Below are 19,953 nucleotides of genomic sequence, written 5' to 3' on the forward strand. Positions count from 1 at the left end.
GGTGGTGGCATTGATCGAGGACTGTTTTGCGAGGGGAATTTGCCAAGGCCACTGAGAAACAAGATGCAGGGCGTCAGAGGGAGTCAACAGGCAGAATTAGGGAAGCCCCAGGACTTGACAGGGCACCAGGGGCAAGCCTCGGGTCATCGGCGCGCGAGGGTCAGGGGCTAAATTGCTTGATTGGGGGCGCACCTATAGGCTCTACCCACTAAGAGAACAGACTAAGAGCCCCAGTGGGGGGGACGTTGACATCACACCCTCAGCGTCGATATGTTTGTTATACTTGGGGGGAGTGCCCGTGGAACTTACTCGGTACTCACAGGGGGGAATTACGGAGCCTTACAAGCGAACCCTTTCGAACTAATAGGCACTCAAAACTTATTAGGCCATGGGGGATAGTCTCATCCTCCGTACTCGGTACAAGTACGGGCGTTCTATTTTCGGCACCGTGTGTACTGGTAGGTACTTCCGTACAAAGTACCGAATACCTATTGAACTCTCGCCACTAGGTGTTTTCCCAAGTTATTGTTGCTCTCATATCATGTTACTCGGTAGACACGGGGAAGTACGGGCGCATAAACAAGTACCTGGCTGATACTGTAGTTTGTTTGGGCTGTGCTAGATCATACGAGTACGGGTCTCTGTCTCAAAATCGAGAAGAAAAAAGACTACCATTCTAGTCACCGAATTGCCGCTCGCTAACATCTTTCAAAGCAACATGGAGACCCCATCAGCCGTGTTGACGCTTGGGCCGATTACCCGTCAAGTCCATATTCTTCAACTAGCTTGTCCGCTGCTGTCAGCCCCACGAGATACGCCGTTGATTGAGTGTGGTTGCTGTAGAGCCTTGTTAGCCTAAATGTCTCAGATATGTCGACCTTCAGTCGCATGACTTACTTGGAAACAATGGGGATGACACTCATATCAGCCACTCTGAGATTCTCCACTCCAAAAACCTTGAAGTGGTTGTCCACAACGGCCTTGTCTTCATCCTTGCCCATCCGAGCAGTCCCCATCATGTGCCATGTCGAAGCGCTGCCCGCACGCCAGAAGGCCAGGATATCATCCTCAGACTCACTCTTGGGGCCGTCGATAGCCAGGGTGTCTTTTTGGAACTCGGGGCTCTTCAGGACCCTCAGAACATCTCGTGTAGCCTCCACGGCCACCCGTCTGTCAAATGGGTGGGAGAAGAAGTTGGGATCGAAGATAAGTGGTTTGGTGGGATCAGACGACTGGAGTCTCACGGCGCCCGTCGACATCTGATTGAGGATGAACACGAACACGGTTGTTCCGGCCTGTGCGTTTTCTGGGTCGATGAAATTGGGAAGCCATGCAGCATTGAGGAGGAACTCGTAGTGAGGAACTGTCGGCTTCCGCAGTTTTTCTTGTTCTTCCTTTGGTAGAGCTTGGAACTCGGCGCTGTCATACAATTTATCCAGCTTCAGGTATGCAATACCCAGAGCGCAGCCATATTCCGCCAAGGGCCCAGTACCGTCTTTCTCCCAAGCGGCTCGGGCAGCTGCTTGAAGTTCCTTGTTTTTGTAAAAGCGGGTCCTCTCACTCGTGTGGTCTGCTCGGAGGGATGGGATCATGATGTGGTGGTGATCCTTGAGGTGCCTCCCGACGTTTTCATTGGCTTTCAAAATGGGGATATTGAAGCTGCTGAGCTCGTCCACGGGGCCAATGCCAGAATGCATCAGAATTCTTGGTGTATCGAGGGCACCACACGATAAAATGACTTCTTTGTCGGCTTGGAAAACCTTCCCTCCAGTCGTCTTAATCGCGGTCGCCTTTGTGCCATCGAAAGTCACTTGAGCCACCTCAGCGTCAACCAAGACGTGTAGGTTGCTGGGTGCCCCCACCAACGCGTCTGCGGATGTCGATCTGATCCCTTTGTATGCACTAGAAACGCAGGCGGCAAGACCGATTGGGTCTCCGGAATTATGGTCGGGGTTGGGCTTTGTACCGTTGGCATACCAGATGTCCATCAGTGCCGTGCACGAAGGCTCCCAAACCTGTGGAAAGCCGACCTTGATAGGCCCGTCGTGCCCATGGTCCTTTGGGTCAGGGTTAAGATACCGCTTGGCATCACCTGGTACATTCGGAGCAGTCGCGTGAAAAGATTCGAGCCGCTTGTATCTTTTCTGAGCATTGTTCCAGCTCCATTCGTCGTCGCCCACGAGATTTGCGATCTGATCATAGTCATCCTTTGGACCGACGGTCCAGACGGAGAAATTGATGGCGGTGCTTCCCCCAAGCCCTTTGCCACGATCGTAATCAATGATGTTCCCATCGAAGCCTTTGATGGGTGCAGTCTTGTAACCCCAATTCTGCGAAGGGATCATTCGATGAAGCCACCTTTCTGCGTCCGCTCGAACGTCCTTGGAGTCGTTTTTCCCGCCGGCCTCGATGAGAAGGACCGAAGGACGATGCTTGCTGTTTGCCAGACGAGCTGCGAGGATCGCCCCTGCTGCACCGGCGCCGACGACGATGAAGTCGAACCTGTCTGGCGTTGAGGGGCTCATTTTGACAGAAGAGACGTATGCGATTGTCTTGGGAAGTGTGATAGTCAGTATACAAGGGACAGATTGTTGCTCTCTCACGAGATTCCTTGTTCAAGAGGAGAATCGTTTCGCCATTGAGCGTCCCGAACGACGTTATATAGGCAGACCTGGCAAGTCGTGTCGCCCGTAAGAGACTGGCTTCTTGGGAGCTGACTGCAGTATTTCCTGGGCAAAGGGGTGCCCTACAACCTCTTCAGAGCAAGGCTTGTCAAAAGTACTCACCTTTTGCCATACCTGGCACACTGGACAAGGGCGATATCCGCTAAGTATGACAGATCACTGATCCGTCAAGCCAATAGCCTGGTCATCTCGGAATGATTCGTCAACCCTCTGGCAAGGACTTGACCATGTCCCATCGTGACCATCGTCCTCAGCCTTCTCGGGAAAGAAAACGGTAGACCAGGGACAGGTAGCAAGTCCAAGGAGGGCCTCGAGAGGTTGGTGATCGACATAGTCCTCGTCTTTGGAGTGATATGATAGGCAGGCATGCTATGTAGGCTGAGTCATGTTGAAGCAGACAGGCCACCACATCCACAAGAGGTCGTTGGTAACTGCTCCTTTGGAAGCTGAGCAGGCATAAGATGCAACTCAGGGAAAAGTCGGTCGATGAACCAAGAGGTATAAGCCCCGAAAGTCTGAAAGGTTTAGAAGGCAATGAGGCAAAAGTGGGAAAAGTGGAGGATAAAGTTGCCGTATCGATGAGATAATTCCTCCATGCGGTAAATTTACAGAGCCACATCCCTGACAATTCTTGCTCGTCAACCCCCTGGCGCATATTCTCACACGAAAAACACACCTACCCCGTACACACGATAGCTCCGATATTTGTCACATCGACTTCTCTCAGCACGCAGCACGCCTAGCTACGACGCTTTCGACGGGTATGAGCTGACTCTCTCAAATGGAATTGGTCCCTCGGTGTTGGCGTTCATCATGTTCACCAGCCGTGAAATCGCGCACCCCCCAACTCCGCGGCCGTTACTTTTCCTCCAGCCGTCGTCCTCTCTCCTTTGCCACTGCTGAGCTCGAGCGACTTCGTCCAGAGCTCCTTTCTCGTCCTGTGCTGTCGACAAATGTTTTGCTACCGCCTCCGAAGCAATCGTCCATATCACGGGGCCCACGGGTTGAACAAGAGAATTTGAGTCCCGCACGCCTACCAGTGTCCTGTCCTGGTTGCGGCGCGCTCACGCAAGATGTCGACTCTGGACAAGCAGGTTTCTACACATTGTCAAGAAAAGCGGTGGTGAAATATCTCAACAACCTCGAGAGCTCGAGTCGGGTCCAGAATGAAGGAGACGTAGGCACAGATGTGGCACATGTCCAAACCTCCCAACATGATGAAAATCTACAAGACGAGCACGGCATAGTCCAGCCTCAGCCCCAGAGAACACCTCCTATCTGCGATAGATGTCATTATTTGATCCATGACTCCCGCGGTGTCCCTATTGCGCATCCTTCGGTTGAAGCCATCGCGGACTCGATCGCTGAGTCTCCTTTCTCCAGGAACCATGTCTATCACGTCCTTGATGCAGCAGATTTCCCCATGTCTGTCATCCCTTCAGTCTATAAGAGCCTCTCCTTGGCAAAGCTCGAACGCAGAATCGTAGGTCTCAGCATTCGTTTTCAACCCGACCCTCTGTATCTTTCATCATCACGAGATCCGATCTCCTGGCTCCAACCAAAGAGATGGTAGATGGCATGATGCCCAAATTCATCGCTATTCTGAGGACTGCCTTGGGTCGCATGGGACAAAAGCTCCGGCTGGGCAACGTGCATCTGGTCTCGTCGAAGCGAGGATGGTGGACCAAGGATATCAAAGAAAGCATTTGGCGCAGGGGAGGCGGCAACTGGCTTGTTGGAAAGTTCAATGTGGGAAAGTCGAATCTGTTTGAGGTCCTTTTCCCCAAGGGATCCGCCGGCAGAGCGCCTGTATATGCAGAGATTCAGCGACAGCAGGAGGTTACCGCAGAGCATAAATCTACCGATACCACCTTTTTCTCCGAGAAAAACTTACTACCTCCCCCTCAGCCAGAAGTTCCTTTTCCATCCATGCCTTTGGTGTCAAGTCTGCCGGGGACGACAGCATCTCCGATTCGACTTCCCTTCGGCAACCACAAAGGAGAGCTGATTGATATGCCGGGCCTAGAACGTGGAGGCCTCGACCAGTATGTCAAGCCCGAAGATCGGACCGACCTGGTCATGGTACATCGGCCGACGGTCGTCCAACACATTATCAAGCCCGGTCAATCTCTGCTCCTAGGAGGGGGATTGGTCCGGATCACACCGCTCCTCGACGAAGCTGACCCGAGTACCACCATGCTGGCGTACCCCTTTGTTCCGCTCAAAACTCATGTCACATCCACGGAGAAGGCATGTAGCACGCAAATGCAAGAACGTGAAAGCGGTGTAGAGTCAATCTTAGCTGAAGGCGCAGGGAACTGCATGGCTTCTGCGGGTCAATTCAAATTGCAAACCGATGTCACAAAATCCAGAGCAGGCTCCATGATCAGAGCTGGAGTCAACATCGAGAAGTTGCCATTTCGTGTCTACGCAACAGACATACTCATCGAAGGGGTCGGATGGGTGGAGCTGGTCTGTCAGGTCAGAAAAAGCAGACGTTTACATCAGCCTGGGCCACTTGCTGAAGATTCTACGGGACCAGATTCCACCGGATCGGATGTTCCTAGCGCTGAAGGCCTGTCGATTGATACGAGTACGTTTACTCCATTCTCCTCCATTCAGACTGGTGAAGACTCGGGGCTCTCTCCAAGGTTTCCTGAAGTCGAGGTCTTTACTCCCAATGGCAAGTTCGTTGGACAACGAACCTGTCTCGATGTATGGCAAATGTGGAATATGGGAAAGCCTCAGCCGAAGAGGGCCGCGCGTCCTCGTAAGCCGATGAGCGGCGCAAAGAAGCGCGAGAAGCTACGCCGCAGGGCAGTCCTGGCCACAAATCAAAGCAGCTGATCTATACAACAAAAAGTTTACAATGGTGATTCTGGCCGAAGGTGGCAGATGTTGGTATTTGTTTACTCAGACATTTAAGGGAGGAATGCAAAAGAGCAGTTCATCATGCATGTCATTTCGCGCTCCCTCCCTAGCATCGTTGCTCGATGCACTTGGATTAACGGATCACAAGGCAGTTCCGTTCTCTACACTTTCTTGTGGATCTTCATTCTGTCAAGACCACAATCTTGCCACGCGCGAGGTTCTTCTCCATGGTATCGTGCGCCTCAACAATCTGGTCCAACTTGAACACCCTTCCAATCTGGACAGGCAAGGTGCCCGCCTCGATCTGCTTGAGCAAATCGTTCAGGGGGGTTTCTCTGAATTCATCTGGGCCCCCGGAATAAACAGTCAAGCAGACAGTATGAGGTATGAGCTCCATTGGGGAGACGTTTTCCATGGTCCAACTGTTTCCTACAAAATGCTTGTTAGGCCAATCCGAACGAGATAGCAAACACTCTTGGCTTACCAACGATGCCAGCCATACACACGATTCCTCCCTTGACAGCACACCGCAAGGAATCTCTCAGAGTGGTGGTCCCCACCAACTCCAGGACTTTGTCGAATTTGTTGTCCTGAACCTGCTGAGCAACGTGTCCATCGTCGATAATGATGCGATCAATTCCACTCTTTTGCATCAACTCGGCAGTCGCTTTACCGGCATGTCTTGTTGTTCCGGCAACAAAGCAACCATGGTTCTTCGCAATGGCCGCAGCCGCCAACCCGACAGAAGTCGTCCCCCCTCGAATGAGCAGACGGTCCTCGCTCCTCAATTTGAGTGCTTTGAATAGACACCCGTAACTCGTCTGCAACATCTCTGGGACAGCACCGACGATGGTCCAGTCCAAGTCGGTGTCCAAGGCCTGCGTGTTGTCCACCTTGACGCTGGTATACTGGGCATAGCCGCCGTCGAAGTCTCGACCCATACCTCCCATGGCAGTGGCAACCTTTTGGCCAGTCTTAAAGGTGCCGCTGGGACACTTTTCCACGATGCCAGCGGCCTCTATGCCCAACACGCGGGGGAATTTGACGCCGGGACTGTGTCCGCGGCGAGTGAAGAGCTCGGAGCGATTGAGGCCAAAGGCTTTGATGTGGATGAGAATCTCGTCCTGCTTGGGCGTCGGGATTGGAAGCTGTTCGACCTTGAGGACTTCGGGTCCACCGGCCTCGTGAATCACGACGGCCTTCATTGTCGTCGTCGCCATTTGTATCTTGTTCTTCTCGTCAAGGCCTATGACGGAGATCTTGAGTCAACTTTGGCCGGAGATCACTCCCGTGTCGAAATGCGGTACAGGCAGAGGACAATCCGGAGGGCCGGGTTGTGTGGTATATATACCACACAACCCTCTCCCCCTCTCTCTGGAAACAAATCCCTGTCCCCTTTCCGTCCAACTTCTCTCACAATAGTCTACCTTGCAGCTCTCAGGCCCCCGCTGTGTCGGTTACGAGTAGGAAATAAGGCCGAACAGCGAAGCTTCTGGACGAATAAACTCTGAGGACGTACCTGAAGGAAAAGCACTTCTCTTGCCCCTTGTTCCATCTAATCGACCAGGGTTATATCTGGTTGACGCGTATAACACGTGTATACTTAATTAATAAATATGACCTGATTTGGTCTGATTTGATCTGATTCAGCCAACTGTCCGAAGACCCAAGTGTGGGGCCTGATGCCGGGTTGCAGTTCGGTCATAGACCTACTGATGTGCCAATGAGTGCCAATGAGGATGTGAGAATGTAGTCGTCACACGTACCACCAGTACGGCGTACATATGTATGTACCCAGGTACCAGGGAGGTAGGGACATACCTAGCCGTAGCTTGTGTCTTTATCTGAGAAATGAATGAATGAATTGTCGTCTATCGCTGTGGGGGAGGAAGGGGCCTTGCATATTGCATGCAGGCTCGTATCTCGGGGCACGTAACATCTGATTCTAACGGTTGAAACTGATGCTGATACTGATGCTCGCTCGGGTTCGGGTTCGGGTTCGCTTTATGCCGGCGAATCAGCTTCTATCATTATTATCACTAATACTCACCTATATGCATTTTTCTCCATATTTTCCTCCTTCTATCTTTCATCTCTCTCTCTCTACAAACTGTGATCCGAGTGGGCCTGATATGCTTCCCAGCTTCGAGGGAAGTCTGAACGCAAAGCCTGCAGCTACATTGAGCCAATCTCAAAGCAGCTACGTAGTGCTGCTCGGTGGCGGTCAAGGCGGAGTGAGTGAGTGAGTTGAGCATCATCCAAGCATGCAAAGAAGCAAGGCCGACCACATCGTGCGAAATATCAGAGACAGCTACACATTTCACGGCATGACTAAGATCATATTGCCAAAGAGCAGAGCGCGACAAGCAAAGCTCGACGCTGTGTCATTAGGATTAGAGCAATCAAGTACTCTCTAAAGATGTCCCGAACGAGTGTAGGCTCTTCGATTTCTCCAGACCGAGAGAAGCCGGGTATCCCAAACGCCAAAACAACCTGATTTCTACCCAATGCGTCATAACACCAAAGGGGTTATGTGTGCCATCCCATAGCCAGACAAGGTACGATCCCATCCATCATCCATGTTGCAAATTGGGGATTAGCATGAGTCAGTAAGCAGGAACCGGCATTCATGTTCGCGAGTTGTTGTATCCGGGGCCATCTGCCCTCGCCGACGAAGGAGATCGGCCTTGCTGGCCGTCACTGTCGCCGGAGCTGTCTTCCTCTGTTTCGTTATCCGCGAGGCCGAAAGCATTGGCAGACACGGGTTTCCGTTTGGTGATGACTGTGCTCTGCTGTCGTCTGTGCTTTGCTTCAAGTCGTTTCAGCTTTTCATCTGCTTCACGCAGTTTTGTTTCTAGCGTCTCGAGTTCATATCTCTGCGAAAGGACAGTGTCTTGTCTGTAATCCGAGGTATTGCGGTTAGCCGTGTTCGACTGGCATAGGGGGCAGGGGTGGATCGGGATGCGGCATACTTCTGAACCACAGCTTCCTCCAGTGCGCCAATACCGTTGAGCTTGAAAAGGTCGTCCAGTGTAGCAGAGAAGTCAAGGGCAATTGTTCTGGACAGGAGAGGAGTCGAGTTAGCTGGGAAACCTTTTGGAGGGACTGTATGCCTGGACGGCTTCTTGCGGGCGGATGCTTACGACTGGGGGCGCCCATTTGGTTGCCAGCCCGCGTCGGGATTCACTTCGTTCGATGCGTCCATTGTATAGGTGTGTCTGTGTGCTATCGTGTGAAAAGGCTGGGAGGAGGACAATGAAGGATCAAACAGCGAAACGAAATTGTCGAGATATCGATATATTTGTAGTTGAGTATAAGTCGTGCAGGCAGCTGATCTGATCAACGACGAATTGAGTCACTTGATTGAAGTCAAGTGAACGAAACCTTGGAGGAAGCGATGACCTTAGGCAGACTGGTTCATGCCGTCTGCCCAGGTGCGAGGGAGGAATAATAGATAGAGATAGAGGTCGTAATTGCCTAGGTGCTGGTCTACCATCTGAGGCAGACCGCATCCTTGACGAGATTGTCGCGCCCAGCATCCTAGCAAAAAGGGGTTCACTGGTCAAGACGGTCCCTGAGGAGCAGGCACAGCAGGCCACCCCCGGGAGAGTTTAGGGCGCAGGGACTAGAAGTGTTAGGCGTCTCCAAGATGATTGGGGTATGCCGATCCCCGGCACTCAGCCCTAGTAATTTGACCGCCTGCGCCTTGAAACCACTGGTATTCGTTGGGACTCTGGGAGCAACTGGCCTCTGCTGGCGCAGCTGGGCACCGAGAAGACCAAGCACGTTCGGTTAGGCTCGCACCAGTTGGATGACCTGCTTCCCGCTCCCTCATGTCTTGCACCTTTTCCCGCACCAAACAGTGTGTAGCGTGTTTGTCGCATCAAACAATTTTGCAAATTTCACCGTTAAAGCACTGAGCAGTTTCATTTCGTGTCACCGCATTTCTCTTTATTCCATCTCCACCACCACGCCCCTTGTGCCTCTCACTTCCAAGATCGCCCCTTGACGCGTTCCTGGGCCCTTGCGCCCCCCTTAGGGCTCGTGGTTTTGACTTTCTCAAAGAAGCACGCTTGGTCGCATCTCTAGGTAGAGCGATTTGTTCCTTCAACCACCGCGACGATGGGATGCCTTCACTAAAAGCCTATACACCTTACGAGACCCTCGCTTTCTGCCAATCTGTCGTCCATCATGGCTCCGATACCGCTGCCTTTGAGGGTATTGCGACCGCCTTGAATGCCAACCAGCTCATTCGCGAGAGCGAGTCGTACGATCAGACTCGTTTGACTGCCGCGGCACTGCAAGGGTTATACCATGAGCTCCTGGTCGAAGAGAGAAAAATACAGACTCCTCCTATGGTGAATGGCGACAATGCGAAATATGGTACGAACCCGCGAAAGCGGAAGTTGTCCACCTCGCCCACTCCACCCCCAGCTGCGGCTGGAAGTGACGGCGATGAACAGAGAATATTGCAAGCCCTAGTAGACAAACTCTATGCTCGCTTCAGGGAACAGGCCATAAAAGAAATACGACAGGAAGAGGATGACTATCTTAGGCTGCAAGCTGAAATCTCGGAACTCGAAAAGGCTGAAGAGGAGAACGAGAGGCAGCAAGCTGATACTGAACGAGTGAAAACGCCGCAAATTGAAAAGCCTCAGACAATCACAGAGGTAGCCTCGAAGCCTCCAGCAGTCGAAACCAGCACTGATACCACAAATGCAACGCTGCCCGCTGGCATAGAGGTAAATCGAAAAGAGCAGATCACTCCACCTGTGGGCGCAACTCCAGCACCAGCAGCAGATGCAGAGGTGTCGCCAGCATCCGTCCGCAGCAGCCTGCACCAACCTCTCGCACCGTCACACTCTCCTGCTCCCACTACTCCTACCCTTGTTCCAAAAGGATCAGCAGAAGCTACTCCGATAAGACCATCACAACAAGCACCAGCACATCCTCCGCATCAGTCGCCGGGAGCGTTTCACCGTACTCTTCCAGTTCCTTCTCCCCAGCGACCAAACTATGGCGCTATCAATCCCCAGCATTTTCAGCCAGGCCCTCACGGTCAACCTGTACCAGTATTACCACAATATGTTGGATCGCCTCACATGCCTCCACCCCCAGAGTTTCCCCCTCAAAAGCGCGGAAATTCAGCATCTGGCCAGGGACGAGGCTCGCCTATCCCAATGCAGCCTCAGCAGCCATATCCAGGATATGCTGGATATCCACAGCAGCCTCCTTGGCCTCACCATATGCCTCCTCAGTACCCTCAACCTCCACCGTATCCTAATTCGCCGTATTACATGCAATCTCCTGCTGGGCGTCCTACTATATCATATCAAACTCCACATCATCCGACATACGTGCCGTACCCTCAAAGCGCCCCTGTTCACTATCAGGGACAGCCTTCACATCCACAAATATGGCCATCACCACAGCCTGGCCAGCCATATTATGGATATCCTGGTTCCGCAAATGTGACACCGGTACTTAGAAGCGACTCGCGTCAAGCATTACACCGAGGAAGATCGTCAACGCCGTGGAAGAAGCGATCTCAAGCTCCTATGAGTATCCGGCCACCAAGTCCGACTCGACCTGAGCGGGAGGTCAGCCCTCTCACGGACACGGAATCGCCGACTCGAGCAGGAAAGGTGACAAAATCTCCGGGCAAGATGGACCAAAAGGTCGAAGAAAGCACCTTATCCGTGCCAGAAGCTGCACCACCGACTAGAGGCCGACAGGCAGCAAGTGCCACACCTAGTGCCTTTGCCGCGTCACGATCGCAGTCACTTGCTTCGTTCACGTCAGACACTCCGACAGACAAGCGCAAGAAGGGTGGCCAGGCTCACAAGATCAAGGCTGAGCCTCCCAGTACTCCTGTACCGATACCGTCCGATACAGAACAGCCGACGCAAAGAACCAGCAATCGTCGCGGAAGACCTCGAACCACTGCAGCACCCCCTAAGACTGACCTGATTCAGCCAGCTGCCAATACGAATAAACGCAAGCGTTCACTAGTTCGCGATTCTCCCACCCCTCCCCCTTCACTCCCAACACAGTTACCATCCCCACCGACCGCGACAGTCACACATTTACAGCCTCAACCCTCTATGCGCCAACAATCCTCGGGTTCATCATCACATGATCTCTCGTATGTTTGTGTCTCCAAGAGCTTTGCCAAAACGGCTCAGCTCTTGCTCAATGATCTCGTCTCCCACAAACTTGCGAGCATCTTTGCCAAGCCGCTCTCCGAGCGTGATGCGCCAGGATACAAGGACCTTGTCTCGAAACCCCAGGATCTAAAGAGTATCAAGGTGGCGATCACGAAAGGAGGTAAAGCAGCCCTGGCAGCGATTGAGGCGTTCGAAGAGAGAGCCGACAACCAAAATGCTGGAGATGTGGGCGTCAGCCAGCAGGTTTCCCCCAATAAAGCCACTGCGCCCACGACGGGATTGGTTGGAAACTCATCTGGGGCGGAAAGGGCATTGGGAAATGGAGTCTACCTTGTGAAAGCGACAGAAGACCTTGTGCCTCCCAAAGGAATCGTGAACTCGGCGCAGCTTGAGCTGGAGCTTGTCCGCATGTTCGCAAACGCAGTCATGTTCAACCCTTTGCCAAGCTCAGAACGAGGCTTTGGCCGCTCTCTCCGCCTAAGGAAACGAGGGGTGGACCTGGCTCCCCAGTTCAAAGAGGGGGATGGAAATCATGACGGCGGAGCAAACGAGAGTGAGGAGTCGGACGAAGGCAGTCCTAGGGAGGAGGGCGGTATTATCTCGGACACGCGAGAGATGTTCGAGGATGTCATGGCCAGGGTGAGGAAGTGGAAAGAGCTTGAGCTCGAGAGACTGGGAAACGTCGACACTGGCATGACCATGGAGGCTGAGCACACTGCCGCTACCCCGACACCGGGCACCTTGAAGCCAGCGCTCCAGGGCCCGACACTGGGGAGTACCGGTGGTAATGGAAGTACGAGTGTCAGTGCTATCGTCAGCGGCAGTGCCAGCCTTCGACACTCTGAGAGTGTTGAAAAAGAAGACGAAGGAGCCGCAACACCAAGCACGCCAGTGGCATCAGGAACGGGAACAGCGAGGAAAAGGAGGCGCATTGCGGACGGCTAGTGGATCAAGGTGATGCTCCACTGACTGCCATGAAGATGTCATCGTGATTGTGGCAGAAGTTCCCAGTCCTGCATACTCCTGTTCAGTGTTCAACCCAGGTCCGAGTGATCAAACACCTGTTTCTAGAAGGTATAACGAAGCGCTCGTTCATGGGATCCGAACCGGTTCATGTCTGGCCACCCTCAGCGTTTTTTATGTAAAATCATGGAATGGACAATGAGGTGTTTTTGATTTTCAAACAAAAGGCGCAACATGCGCATGCATACATGTATGACCAGACCAACAAGGGCCATAACCGTGTGCTTTTTTCCCCCTCACCCGGTTTCACCGTAGATGGATAAATCGTAACGAAAGGGAGTGAGTAAGTGAGTGGACCTGGTAGTTCAACAGACAGGAAGCCATGAATTGAATAGACTCGAATCGAATTCATGGTGTGTGTGTGTGTGTGTGTGTGTGTGTGTGTGTGTGTGTGTGTGTGTGTGTGTGCTACTTATGTACGAGTATATAGTATGTCGCCGGCCTCTCTCTCTCCTCTTCTGCTGGACATCATGATTATGTCTTATATGTATGGTATGGTATCAACACCTTAGTGAAAGGAGGTTGAGGCCTGACAGAATACTGACTTATTTACCTACATCCCTACCTATTCACCAGTCCACGTACCTGTACACTTGTATGCTTGGTGGTATGACACGTCGTGGTCTCTAATGTCTTGGCTCGTCCGCCTATCCCTATGAGAGACTATAGGATAGAGGAAGAAAGGGGGAATAGAAGGAGACTGACACTGCAATGGAGTGACAATGGCAATGGCAATGCAAAGAGAGTTCTAGTCTGCTCAACTCTCTTCTCTGCTTTTGCTGCGTTGCGTTGCCTTTCTCTCTCCGGCCTCGCACTCTCTCATTCTCCCTACCTGACTTGCCTTGTCTTGGTTTGTCCTGCTCTGCCATGGCTAGGCTTGCCCAGCCGTTACCCTCCATGCCACTTTGTTTTATGCTTTGTTTTTGTTTGGCTCTGGTCTTGATATTCCGCGCGGCTTTCCTCTTCGAGTCCGTCTCGAGCGGATGGAGAGCGGCCGCTTCGGTCCCAGGAGACATACCGGGTATGCGGATTTGCAGTTGAATGAACCTGCGACGCTCGCACTAGGACAGAACGGTGGACGAAAACGAAAGGGCAAAGATGCAAATCTGTGATCGGGTATCTTACCCAGGTATCGGATTGGCCGAGAGTTAGATGGGGGGGTTGTCCTCGCTTTTGCTCAACAAAGTGTAGGGCCTTCGATTGAAACCAATCAGTCAGCCGCTCGGACTTTCTGGTTCACCTTGAATATTTGCATGAACACGACGTTGGTTGGTCCACCGTCCAAAAAGCCTTTCCCCGCAAACCAACGAGCATACTTCGGAAGTATAAAGGTACATCCGAATCTAGAGGCACGCTCGCCACCATTGGAGTTTAGCTGAAAACGAAAGGAGTCAAAGTCAATCCCCGATAGGATTTCGGTCTCCCACACGCTTCGCGCTCGTTTGTTTGCTTGCATGCAGAAATGAATGGATATGCGGGTGATCAAGTAGCTGGTCGAATCGGAGGTACCTACCCTTGCGGACTGCCTCACTCATCAAGCATAACCGTACCTGCAGCGATGTGGAAAAGATTTGAGATCGGACGTCTATTGGATAGCTTCCCCAGAGCGCAGACCCAAACGAATAAAAAGAGCGACAGAGAGAGCGACCATCCGCTGAAAGATGTTCCCACTGTCCCTTGGACAATAAGGTTGATCAATACCTTCGTCCAGCTGAACGCTGGAAATTGTCTGTCTTCGGATGGACGATCATTCTCTGGTGCATAACAGTAATGATGGACGATGAATGAAAGATTGCGGTGGGGACTTTGTACCCTCAGCTCATCACAACCAACGCGAACTGTAGTGGCGAGACATGGCGAACATTTCTGGACCACCAGGATACGACCCTGCTGACTGTCCAATATCGAGGCTTGGTAGTTAGGTGGTAGTCGACGCTTAGGTAGAGTCATGTCGTGACAGGAAGCTGGACGCGATTTGTGGGCGTTTTGTCCCATTACTTGTACTAGGCTTGTGTTAGGAAAAGTCCCAGGAGTTTCAGGCTGCGCTTCCTCGCCGTGCTGCTCATTCTAACGTCAAGGGACCCTGGTGAGCCCCGTGTTGCTTGGACGAGTCCGTCCTCGGCGAGCATGGCCGCACTTCATCCCTGATGTGGGGGTTTGAGATTGATCTCGTCCTGCAGGGAATACTAGAGGAAGCGACAACCCCTTTCGCAAAAGCGATCGCTGTCGGAGGATAACCTTATCTTGGACTTTTACTTTCAAAGAGATAATAATATAGCAACCTCGGGACCGGGGCTCTGATTCTCCGCAGTCGAACAAATTTCTCGTGTTTCAGCTTTCGACCCAAGCTTGCAGACCCTGATCATCTCAAGGGCAGACCCTGTTGTCTATCAGGTGAGCGGGATACCCACATAGCAAGTACTGCTGCTTGAGTACGAGGTATATTCGTTGGATCATCCTTGGAGTTGCCGGAGCTTCTATTTTCCTGCAAGAGTGGTGTCAATGTGGGCATGGGAATCAAAAGCTGAACCAGTGTCTCGAGGGTGGATATTGCCAGTGGTCAATCTTCCCGTGCGAAGTCCGCCCGAAACTGGAATGATGATTCGGATTTCCAGGTTTTGGTGGACACAATGGATTGGCAAGGTCGAAGGCTGTGTGAATCGAAGGGAAAATCGTAGCTGGAGGTCACTTCCCGCTATGGCCGAGCTTGCGAACACCAATCAATTGGCCCCTGAGGCGGGAAAAGAGGACAGGAATGGCGCAAAATAACGTCGTCGTCACACAAAAGCCAATTCGTACAGTTCCAGAGGCACATTGTCTAGTGCCATCGTCATGACTTAGAATCTCCAGCCCCACCAAGTCGGATGATCCGGAGCGCCATGGTCGACAAAGGCAGACAGGGAGAAGAAACAAAAGACAAGGTGGAGAGTGTGAGCCTGTTTGATCCAACTCCAAATCCGTACCTTTTCACGAATCGTAGCGCTTTGGCCTCGAGGGCTATCACCAGCGCGTAGTACTTTTTCCCCCTGGCCATTCTTGACTCCGGGAATCGCCTTTGCCTGGCCGGAAATTTGCCCCTGCTCAGAGTGATTGATTCAAAACCAACCTCCTGCTGCTGACCGTGACGTGTCAATCTCTCAACCAGGAATTGATGGTCGCATATGAAGGTCACGAGTGCATTGTCTGCGCAATAAGTCATCTCCGAAGGAAGCTTGGATATCTCCACAACGTCGGTACGCGAGGTTGACTCGTTCTCTGTAAAAGCCCAGCGCGAATGATTGGAACCGAGGGCTCCGTATGAGGTATACATCCCACAGCGCTTACTAGTGGGGGACATAGTACCAACACAGGCTGCAAAAAGAGAGCTTGCCAGCGCACAATCGCGAATCCCTCCCCTAAAGCGATGGATGCAATGCAAGCAGAGGGTTATTTTGCTATTGCCCTATTATCTGATTCGTCCGAAACGGGAGGAAATTCCTTGGAATCATCGAACTAATTGGTCTCGTGACGGATCGTAAAGTTGCAAGCCCAGTAATACGATTCGAAAATCGCCAGGATACGCAATGAGTGGAAAGATGCATGTCGGGGCGGTGTGACAGCGAAGAATCGCTTTCGCAAATAAACAACTGAGGTTTGCGGATGGAAAAGTATTCCAGCCTCTCGTCAAGGCGCAAAACCCTGGAGATGATGCTGCCCATTCCCGATTTGACCTGTGCGCGGAACGCCCATTTCCATCCAGGTGCAGGTCGAAACGGCCGGAGCGCGGAAGCGAGGTCCAGAGGAAGGCGTCGAAGCTTCGCTGCAGAGTATTGGTGCTACCTAATAGTTCTTGGGCGGCAGCAAGCTGAAAACAAGACGGGCTTTTGGTATTTGGCCGTGGTACCCAGCCAATTGAGGCCAACGAAGGGCCAATAATGAGGGTCAAATGGCAATCCTGGTCGCCCGGAGCTTGGTGCGCCCCCACGTCACAGAACACCTGGCACAAGGCACCCTGTCCAGCCGAGGCTCTAGGGCGTTTGGGTTCACAAGACAAATGATGTGATGGATGCGTGGCTAAATCCGGGGTGCGTCTCCTCATCAGGGAGCTGCTGCTCTGGTCTTATCTCCCTGCCAGTGAGGGCGGCCGACCTACCCGACAAGCGAGGGGGCACGACGTCAACTCGATCCACCCTCGATCCGGTTATCGGCCTCGCTGCCACCTCTTGTGCCTTTTTCTGAAACAGGTACAGGTCGTTTTCCTTTGCCGGCATTGCGGAGAAAGGGGGGCTAGTAAGGCTCAGGGCAGAGACAAGTACCGAGTATGGAGCGCCAGACAAACTCAGGGAGGAGAAGCCGGAGTCGTACCCAATTTTTTCGCGCCCGGAATGCTTGGTCTTTGCTCGAAGTGGCAGGGTTGGCAGCCTGCTAAATGGCCACGCATTTTGTCTGCTCTTGGTTGGATCAAGGGTGTCTGTACGAGGTACCCATCTCATCTCGCAACCTCGTCGCTGCGCCCGACGGAGGTGGCTCAAAGGAGACGAGTCCATGGGAGGTGGGGAGGAGGACTTCTTGTTTACGCCTGACCGAGACGATCTTCTGGGGCCGAAAGCAACGTGGACAGGACTAGGACGTGCCGCTGTCGCATTGGAAGGAATATAGTACTCCGTAGGTACAGGTAGTTTTTTTGTCGACCGAAACCCGGACTCTGTCGGGGCTTGTGGGTATGTGGACTTTGGGAGCGGTGTTGGTGGAAGGGGGGAAAATTCAATCAAGTTGGCTGCCCGGACGGATGCTGGATGCCTAGTGCGGGCTAGCGAGGCCCAACGGGTTGGTTCTTGGATACACCAGTACCTGTCATTTCAAACAGATTTTCTGCCCTTAACCATCACAAACCTACCAACCTAGTATCCGAGTCTGACATCAGTTCGAGCCACCACCACTACCACCTCCTTGAAAATTGACCATCTCCAGCAAATAAGGTCCATCGGAAGTGGTACGAGAGAGCTTCCATTCAAGTCCAGCACCAGCAGTTTCCATATTAAGTCAGCTGTACATATGACATGCAGGACAAACTACTCGTGGAGGACAGCATGATCTACTCTGAAAACTGCCAACGAAGATGGTCCCCGCTTACTACTGGATAGGGTGCAATTGTTCCAGTGCCGTCGAGCCGTCCAAAAACGGGCGTCCCTTGTCAGACTGTCGCAGTCTTCCTACTCAGGCATGTCAGGGCCTCAGAGATGGATATATCCTTGTGTCAGACCGAGAATTTTCTGTTATCCCACGGCCTTCGTCTGTGTGCCTTTTGGCGAATCTAGGCTCGATGGAGAGAGCGTGTGCAGTGCGAGGCGACAAGAACAACAACCAGCAGCACAAGGGGGCACATTCTAGCGGTTGCGAGGAGCGAACACCAGATTGTAATCTGGTCCAAGCGGTGGTCATGAGTGTGGGGGTTTGCGGCCCATTGACTTGCAGCTGCAGCAGAGGATCCGAGAAAGATTGGAGATGGCATCTGCCACGTATGCGGCGCAGTGCAGAAAATCGCCATTCCATGCATGTCAAATCGTGCTCTCTTGATCGAGCTCGGTCCAAAGGGCTCTAGTTACGAGCGACCCAAGCCGCAGCTGGTCGGCACGATGCGACAGGCGGGTTGCAGATGCGCGATTCTTGAATGCGTAAGGACCGGTTCTTTTGCTGGTTCATGAGTTCGTGTCTGCGTGTGGGCATGTGGAGGGGGGTGCATCGTCAGCGGACACAATTGAGACGACCAGATTCGGTCCTCTGCAGCAGAACAGGTCAGCGGAGTGGTGAGGCGAGGCTTTTGACGTGCACTACTCAGTTGTTTCTATCGTTCAGATGCCGTTTGACCCAGAAAGCGTTGTTGCAGAAGTCATGCCGTCAGCTGAATTGGCCATCGCACCAGATTGCACCATTGGGCTTCCCATCTGGTAGTTTGCACGTGTCCCATATCACCCGTTGTGGCCTCGTATACCCATCCGACCTCACTACCATGGACCTCGCCCCTAGGCCATCGCCCGTTGAATGGTACCATTTTTTACTATACTTGTACCAATGTGACGGACAGAACCGGAATGATGAATTTGTTGGGGGGGGGGGGGGGGGGTCGATACGAAGAACGACAATGACTTGGGTCAGCGTTAAAAGTGAGCTAGGACTTGCAAGTGAAAAAGGGGGAGCCGCAGGAATAGGCGGACATGGGCGCAGGCACATTTCTACTTGGAGAAGCCAAGACCGGTCATGAGTGGAAAGTTCTGTCGTGATTGAGATGGCAAACAAGTCAAACCCTGGGAGAGGCCAGGGAAAAATTGGATCAATGAAGCGAGGTTGGAGGACAGCAGAATTATGAAATGGGGCCCCAGAGTAGACAGGGGGCCAGGGGGAGAAGACAGAAACGTAGCAATGTCCCAAAAGTATGCTGTCGTTGGTGGTCTGGTAGTAGCAGTGGTATGCTTGTAGTACGATAGATGGACAGTGAATTAATCTTTTTTTTGCCTTCTGGGATCAAGGGCCAAGGGAAGCGATTGCATGGTTGTAAGTGCAGCGAGGGCAAAAAACATGGCGAAAAATCGGGGAAGAGATGAGTTGAGAACCTGGGAAGCACGCATAGCATCGAGGTTTTTGCCCCTGTCAACTACCCGCTGTACCAACCTATCCCAGTTTAACCAAGCGAGAAGTGGAGGCGAAGAAAGAAGCAGAAACGTTGTGAAAGAGACCCACGTCGGGCGGTGGCTGTTGGGGTGTGCTTGGTGCCTTACTGGGAGGGGGAAGCCCAGAAGCATCTCTAGAAAGCAAGGGATCAAAAAGGGAGGAACGGAGGAAGGAAGGAAGCATCCAAGCATCCAAGAAGGAAGCAAGGGGGCCGCGTCACAAAGGGAGGGGAAAGAAAAAAAAAATCTCTTTTCTCGTGTTTCTTTTCTTTTCTCACGCTTTTCCTATCAATTATTCGTACTAAAGGTTAAGTCAGATGTTCTCGGAGACAAAATAATAATAATCATAATAATATTGCAGTTTGTACGAGTACGAGAATTGTAGATACGAGTACCTAATGCACTCTAGTCACTCGAAATAGAACAGGAGAACAGGGAGGAAGCAATCCTGGAGATCAGGATGAGGTCAGGGAGCCACTCCTTGCTGGGTACCTATCGCAGGTGCCTTGAGGTGCTGGTGGGAATTCTGGTCAGGTACCGGATGGGGGTAACTAGGAATCG

At 52.4% G+C, this 19,953-nt stretch overlaps 5 protein-coding genes across 5 annotated transcripts; 2 read left to right on the forward strand and 3 right to left on the reverse strand.

Annotated features, from left to right (window-relative positions):
• Positions 1-755: 755 nt before the first annotated feature.
• On the reverse strand, positions 756-2,525 carry AYO21_08729 (hypothetical protein; the record flags this gene model as incomplete). The annotated part of the gene is made up of 2 exons (XM_022658672.1): positions 756-837; positions 898-2,525. The coding sequence occupies 2 exons, from the start codon at positions 2,523-2,525 to the stop codon at positions 756-758; spliced, it is 1,710 nt and encodes a 569-aa protein (XP_022509033.1).
• Positions 2,526-4,250: 1,725 nt separating this feature from the next.
• Positions 4,251-5,531, forward strand: AYO21_08730 (hypothetical protein; the record flags this gene model as incomplete). The annotated part of the gene is made up of 1 exon (XM_022658673.1): positions 4,251-5,531. One exon carries the CDS (start codon positions 4,251-4,253, stop codon positions 5,529-5,531), a length of 1,281 nt encoding a protein of 426 aa, XP_022509034.1.
• A 205-nt stretch (positions 5,532-5,736) lies between these two features.
• Positions 5,737-6,760, reverse strand: AYO21_08731 (hypothetical protein; the record flags this gene model as incomplete). The annotated part of the gene is made up of 2 exons (XM_022658674.1): positions 5,737-5,984; positions 6,040-6,760. The coding sequence occupies 2 exons, from the start codon at positions 6,758-6,760 to the stop codon at positions 5,737-5,739; spliced, it is 969 nt and encodes a 322-aa protein (XP_022509035.1).
• A 1,422-nt stretch (positions 6,761-8,182) lies between these two features.
• AYO21_08732 (hypothetical protein) lies at positions 8,183-8,760 on the reverse strand (the record flags this gene model as incomplete). The annotated part of the gene is made up of 3 exons (XM_022658675.1): positions 8,183-8,453; positions 8,528-8,614; positions 8,699-8,760. 3 exons carry the CDS (start codon positions 8,758-8,760, stop codon positions 8,183-8,185), a joined length of 420 nt encoding a protein of 139 aa, XP_022509036.1.
• Positions 8,761-9,682: 922 nt separating this feature from the next.
• AYO21_08733 (hypothetical protein) lies at positions 9,683-12,667 on the forward strand (the record flags this gene model as incomplete). The annotated part of the gene is made up of 1 exon (XM_022658676.1): positions 9,683-12,667. One exon carries the CDS (start codon positions 9,683-9,685, stop codon positions 12,665-12,667), a length of 2,985 nt encoding a protein of 994 aa, XP_022509037.1.
• Between the last annotated feature and the right edge of the window lie 7,286 nt (positions 12,668-19,953).

The sequence above is a fragment of the Fonsecaea monophora genome (genome assembly GCF_001642475.1).
Source record: "Fonsecaea monophora strain CBS 269.37 chromosome Unknown Scaff78, whole genome shotgun sequence".
NCBI classification, from domain to species: domain Eukaryota; kingdom Fungi; phylum Ascomycota; class Eurotiomycetes; order Chaetothyriales; family Herpotrichiellaceae; genus Fonsecaea; species Fonsecaea monophora.